This window comes from Maylandia zebra, linkage group LG2, assembly GCF_041146795.1.
Source record: "Maylandia zebra isolate NMK-2024a linkage group LG2, Mzebra_GT3a, whole genome shotgun sequence".
NCBI lineage: Eukaryota > Metazoa > Chordata > Actinopteri > Cichliformes > Cichlidae > Maylandia > Maylandia zebra.
The window spans coordinates 39,935,278-39,941,742 of record NC_135168.1 but is presented as its reverse complement, the minus strand read 5'-3'; the positions used below and the strand labels follow the sequence as shown (position 1 = coordinate 39,941,742).

The 6,465-nt window shown below is 40.4% G+C and overlaps 1 protein-coding gene across 1 annotated transcript; it reads left to right on the top strand.

The window, feature by feature from the left end:
* Nucleotides 1-51: 51 nt before the first annotated feature.
* aldob (aldolase b, fructose-bisphosphate) lies at nucleotides 52-2,965 on the top strand. Its single transcript, XM_004545387.2, has 9 exons — nucleotides 52-195; nucleotides 860-972; nucleotides 1,065-1,276; nucleotides 1,367-1,421; nucleotides 1,527-1,687; nucleotides 1,771-1,854; nucleotides 1,942-2,116; nucleotides 2,215-2,414; nucleotides 2,677-2,965. Exons 2-9 carry the CDS (start codon nucleotides 861-863, stop codon nucleotides 2,770-2,772), a joined length of 1,095 nt encoding a protein of 364 aa, XP_004545444.2. The 5' UTR covers nucleotides 52-195; nucleotide 860; the 3' UTR covers nucleotides 2,773-2,965.
* The last annotated feature ends 3,500 nt before the right edge of the window (nucleotides 2,966-6,465 follow it).

Here is a 6,465-nt window from a genome sequence, read left to right as displayed (position 1 = left end):
ACGGGCCAATTGCAGTTATCCGGGTTACACACGCCCCGCCACATCACGAGCACCTCCTACTTCGTGGATCCGGACAGCCTTTAAATGCCCCCTTTCATCCACTTTTCGGGTTGTGTGTCAGTGTCGTTGCTGCTTTGGGTCTGTAGAGGCTTATCTGCCACGTCAGTTGTCGTCGCTGTTTAACAAAACTGTCAAGTAAGACTAGTTGTTTTGTTTTACTCTTGCACACTTGCGTTATTGCAGATTGTCATATGTTGCAGACTAGAATTTTTGGTTGGATTAGTAAGCCTCTGCGGGTTTACTGATTGAAGTAGCAAGTTTTAATGTGTTATAATTTGTGTGTGCACACGGTACACGGTTCATTTAGGAAGTTCACTTTCCTTTGCATCATACATTAGAGGCTATTTTACTTTGAAAGGCTTGGCAAACATAAACCTGTTTTCTGCAGATGGCCGTCAGAGCGCATGCTTGGATGTGCGCAAATATTTGAAAAGCGCCTAAGTTCAGCCTGTCTTTTACGATCGCTTACTTTATTCTTTGCAAGCGATGTTCTTGATTATTGGCTATGACATGGGCCTGTTTAATGCATTATTTGCTGACAGCACTGCAAAAACTTCTAGACCAAAACTGCGGGTGAACTTTGAACACATGTTGCACAATGAAAGGGAGCAGTTGTGTTTTGTAGGCCAAAGTTCAACCCTTTTTTAACCAAATTTTTAACCTTGGATGTGTTGAAGGAGAACAGAATGTTGTTGGATTTTGTGTCAGATGGAAAACAAGATTAAATCTTCCTCGTACCACTAATGGTTGAAGACTTTCCAAACACCTGCCAAAAAACCTGTATTGTTATTTCTCTTAGGATGACTCATCCGTTCCCATCCCTTTCTCCGGAGCAGAAGAGGGAGCTCTCTGACATTGCTCAGAGGATCGTGGCTCCAGGAAAGGGAATCCTGGCTGCAGATGAATCAACAGGTGAGCCACCCTTTTATTTAGTACTCCATGCTGAGAGGTAAATGCTGTGCATGCAGGTGAAATTATTTTCTGTGTTGTGTTTCTCTTTAAAGGCACCATGGCGAAGCGGCTCCAGAAAATCAACGTGGAGAACACCGAGGAGAACCGCCGCAGCTTCCGTGACATCCTCTTCTCCTCTGATGCCTCCTTCTCAAACTGCGTGGGTGGCATCATCTTCTTCCACGAGACACTCTACCAGAAGTCAGACAGTGGGAAGCTGTTCCCCCAGCTCGTCAAGGAAAAGGGCATTGTTGTTGGCATCAAAGTAAGGAGCAAGCAGTGTCTGACCCTTTGAATCTCAGAGATAAAGATTTTTTTTAGAATTTGCTGACATGTTTGCATTTTCTTGCTTTAGGTGGACAAAGGCACAGCTGGTCTGATGGGAACAGATGGAGAGACCACCACACAAGGTAACGCGGATTCAACACCTTGTGCATTTCTCTGCAAATCTCATCACAATGATGCAGAATAAGCCTTTCAAAGACGGGGTTGCTAATGTTCTTTGGCTTCTCTAGGACTTGATGGCCTCTCAGAGCGCTGTGCCCAGTACAAAAAGGACGGCTGTGACTTTGCCAAGTGGAGGTGTGTGCTCAAGATCTCAGATGGCTGCCCATCAGCTCTTGCCATTGCAGAGAACGCCAATGTCCTCGCCAGATATGCCAGTATCTGCCAACAGGTGCGTGTATAGCAAATTGCTCTACATAAAAGGCTGACAAATTGGGTAAATTCTAGTCATTCATTTGAACTTGTATTCACCAGAATGGCCTTGTGCCCATTGTGGAGCCAGAGATCCTGCCTGATGGAGACCATGACCTTCAGCGTTGCCAGTACGCCACAGAAAAGGTAAGCAAGACCACCAGCAGCAAAGGATATTCCCAGTACATAAGATGGGAAGGGTGTCTAGTAATAAATCTGCCGGGTCATCTTTAGGTCCTGGCTGCAGTGTACAAGGCTCTGTCTGACCACCATGTGTACCTGGAGGGCACTCTGCTGAAGCCCAACATGGTCACTGCTGGACACTCCTGCACTAAGAAGTACACCCCTCAGGAAGTTGCCATGGCTACAGTGACTGCTCTGAGGCGGACCGTGCCTGCCTCAGTGCCTGGTAAGTGGCATGAGGACAGCTTTTACATTACAGTTAAGGAAGGTGCAGAGCAGTTCATTTGATTATGAGTATGACACTATTTTTCTGTTTCTTTAAAGGCATCTGCTTCCTGTCCGGAGGGCAGAGTGAAGAGGAGGCCTCCGTCAACCTGAACGCCATCAATCAGGTGCCTCTGCACTGTCCCTGGAAGCTGACCTTCTCTTACGGTCGTGCACTCCAGGCTTCTGCTCTTGCTGCCTGGAAGGGCAAAGCTGAAAACAAGGCAGCCACACAGCAAACTTTCATCACCAGAGCCAAGGTCAATGAGTAGTACTGATCCTCAGTAGATACTATTAACGAGTGTTATCAATTTGCTGAGGACTGTTTACTGAACTGGCTGTCAAATAATGCTTATCTTGCATTGCCCAACTTTACACTGTCTAGTAAATGATTGTTGTTGGTTCCCCCCCCCGTTCTATTTAGTCTTACGCTAATGTGACACAAGTAACTTGGCTGATAATTAACTTTCCAATTTGACTTTGTCCTGTCTTTTTTTCCTCCCCCTCTGCTCTTCCCCTCAGATCAATGGCCTGGCTTCCAAAGGAGAGTACAAGCCCACCGGTGCAGCTGGCCAGGCCTCCACACAGTCTCTGTACACTGCCAGCTATGTATATTAAATACTGTGACAATAACCCAAGAAAAACAAATCAAGAATTGCACATGGACCAAATATAACTACAAGAAAATCTCCTTCTGGGTGCCCATCCTCCCTGCATTACCAACACCAGGGGGAGACTTCTGTCAAAATGTTCAACTACTGTTTGTCTACTTAATGAAATCTCCCGAAATAAAAGACCAAAATGTTTTTGATATCAGTGTCTTCATGAGTTGTATCCACCACTGATGGAGTAAATTCCTTGCACATATATATATATATTAGAAAACCTACTCCTGTTTCTTAATACATAAAGTTTAATGTGCTACTACAGAAAACACTGGGGCACCTGAGATGTTGATTGGGGATAAAATCAAAGGTTTAAACATTTAAGTGCAGAATACAAAGCAAAGTTTAGTGATAGTCAAAGACAAATAAGACACTGTTAACAATGCAGATACAATTAGATGCAAAATCTTGGACATCTCTGAAAAGATGACACGTATAATAGATTTTCAAAATTACCAAAGGTCTGATGAAGATATTAACAATAAAGTGTTTTTAACAAGTATGTTTTGTTTTTTTTTAATTAATTAATTTTAAATTTTTTTTAAAAACCAAACTTTTATAGTTTATACCCGTCCCAGGTACCGTCCTGAATTTTGGCATTTACAGCCAAGTTGTGTGACTAACAAATGCTAGGTAGCCTAGATGTTGTCCAACATATACGGTATGACATCTGGCCTTGTTCAACACATTCAGTCGATGTGTACGGTTGCCAGACAGATTGGTTATCTTCCTGAAAAAGTTCTTCTAAGATAGTTTTTTTTCCCCTCACAGATTCCACAGGTAAGAAACTAGTGAGCAAATAATCACATTTGACTTTTGCTATTTGACTTTTAACCCACAGTAGATTTTCACTTATTGTGGCTTAATATATGAAAACTTGTTTCCACCACTGGGAAGGGAAAAAAAGCCGTGGATATGACAACCCATTCATCCATTCTCTTCCACTTATCATTTTCAGGGTCACCAGGTCGCTGGAGCCTATCCCAGCTACTATAAGGCGAGAGGCAGGATAAACCCTGGACAGGTCGCTAGTCTGTCACAGGGCTAACACACAGAGACAAACAACCAATCACACTCAGGTTCACACTCACATTTACACGCATGGGCATTTTAGAATGACCAATTAACCTAACCTCACTAACTGCATGTCTTTGGACTGTGGGAGGAAGCCAGAGTACCCAGAGAGAACCCACACAAAGACAGGGAGAACATGCACTCCCCACAGGGAAAGGCTCCGACCAGGTGGTAGAATCTTGCTGTGAGGCAACAGTGCACAGCGCCACCGTGCCGCCCTGATAATACCCTGATAACAACTGGACGTAATGTTGATATGTCAACATTATTATTATCTCAAGTGAGTTACATTGCTTAAAAAATGTATTCGACCACCTCACAATGTAATGTTTATCCCACAGCTTTACTAAATGAAAATTAGTGGTAATTACCAAAGATATTTTTTTATGTTTCTGTAGTGGTTAATCCATCAGTACACACACTCCTTAACTAGAGTTATATTTTTAATGTTAAAATACAATTATTGTTGTTATCCAAACCAAATTAGAATGTTTAAATTTACTGTTTTACAAAAACTGAAAAAATAGTAAAATGCATTATTATTATTCTTACTATTATTTTAATAAAGTGCCAAATTACAGCAAAAATAAGGGTTTCAGTGGTCAAATGTTATACTTGAAAATAACTTGAAATTTCAAGGTATCTTTTATCTCATAGTTCATTTTATTTAAGTCATAAAACTTTATTTTTTGATGAAGGCTAAGATTCATACGGTAGATGAAAGTTGAATAGCCCATGGACCAGTGGCCTTATTCAATAAGAATATTCTGTATGATGCAACTTCACAGTTAATGCTTATTTTAATATTTAATATTAATTAATTAATTAAGTTCTAGATTCATCACTTGACTTTTAGTAATAATTAATTCTTTCAATTTCTTTGGAGGTAGTTTAGCATGACAATACTTACTCTACAATGTTAATTCAATTACAATTAACAAATGCTGAATTTGTGCAATGTAAGAAAGAATCAAAGATGGATACTTGTGGCAACTTTGTTTGAGTAACAATTGGCCATAAATTTAGCCAATGAATTTAATGCTTTTTAGCAGGAAAACCTCTGATGTTGAGGCTTCCTTGAACGCACCAGCCAAAATTGCACCATAACTATGCATAATTCTAAATGTTTTAGGTGCATCACTATTGATTAAATATCTGTTTCAAAGAAGTTTTGTAGCCTTTAATTTGACTGCCATATAATTTAAATTAAATGTCTGAATAATAAGAAATGAATATAAAAAATTATAGTATTACTTTTTATTTAAAGGTTTTTTTCTTTTCTTTTTTTTTAAAGAGTCTTAAAGATTTTCCAAAATAGTGTATTTCCATACCAGCTCAAGTCCATCTTCTTTGTTTCCCTCAGTCACAGTTAAGCTAACATATTCACTCAAGTTTTTTTTGTTATCCTTTTAAGACAGTGTATGTCTATTTTATATTAAAACCTGCATTACAGAAAAGTTTCTGATGTAGACCAAATGTTAAGCTACATGAGTGCGTCTCAGTTTTGATGGGCGAACTGTTTATGTGTTGCTCAGTTCCTCTGGGGTGTCACAAAAAAGAGCAGCATCTTTGTAATGCAGTTTAAAAAAAAATGCAGATTACTCCTACTTTTAATGTCCAGTCGAGTCTAATCTTTATGTACAGCCTATTTCATACTTTATTAGGCACACTTGTTCAACTGCTCGGCAATACAAATATCTAATCAGACCATCACATAGCAAGAACTCAGTTCTTTAGACATGTAGACATGGTCAAGACAGCCTGCTGAAGTCCAAACTGAGCATCAAAATGAAAAAGAGAAAAAAACAGGATCCAGTTAGCTGCAGTTCTCTGGGTGAAAAATGTCTTACTGATGCCAGATGTCAGAGGAGAATGGCCAGACTCGTTTGAGCTGATGGGAAGGCCACAATACGTCAAATAGCCACCTGTGACAACCAAGGTATGCAAAAGAGCATCTCTGAACGCACAACACGTGAAACCTTGAAGCAGATGGCAATAAACAGCTGTAGCTAAAATTCACATGGGACAACAGAAAATTGTAAAACATCGACTGTTCTGATGAGTCTCAATTTCTGCTGCAACATTGGATGATAGGATGAGAATTTGGCATAAAACACATGACAAAAGTGATACATCCTGCCTTGTATGAGTAGTTCAGGCTGCCGCTGGTGCTGTAATAGTGTCAGGGATATTTATTTGGCACCCTTAATACCAACTGAATATTGTTTAAATGCCACAGTGCACCTGAGTTAATCTACTGTATGTTTGGGAAACTGAGCATCAGTATTTAGCAGACACATCTCTCTCGTTCTCTCGCCTCTTCAGCCGAAATTCCCCCAAGCTGTCGCCTTGTCGTCCGGCTTTGTGACGAACTTTGTTTAACCTCCACATTTGATGGCCACTGTGGAGGTTAAACAAACTATCTGACGTCATTAGCCGTTTCCGGGTCCAAACTCCCCTTCAGTTCCCAAACTCAAACACTGTGCCATCCCTGAGAGTTAAAAGCTATCTCTCTTACTAATCTTACTTAATTCGTCACACTGAGTTCCCTGACACATATAAACATATAGAG

Coding starts and splice junctions, on each gene's coding strand:
- aldob (XM_004545387.2), top strand. CDS start 861: ATGACTCATCCGTTCCCATCCCTTTCTCCGGAGCAGAAGAGGGAGCTC. Junction 1,277..1,366: donor GCATTGTTGTTGGCATCAAA/GTAAGGAGCAAG, acceptor TTCTTGCTTTAG/GTGGACAAAGGCACAGCTGG. Junction 1,422..1,526: donor TGGAGAGACCACCACACAAG/GTAACGCGGATT, acceptor TGGCTTCTCTAG/GACTTGATGGCCTCTCAGAG.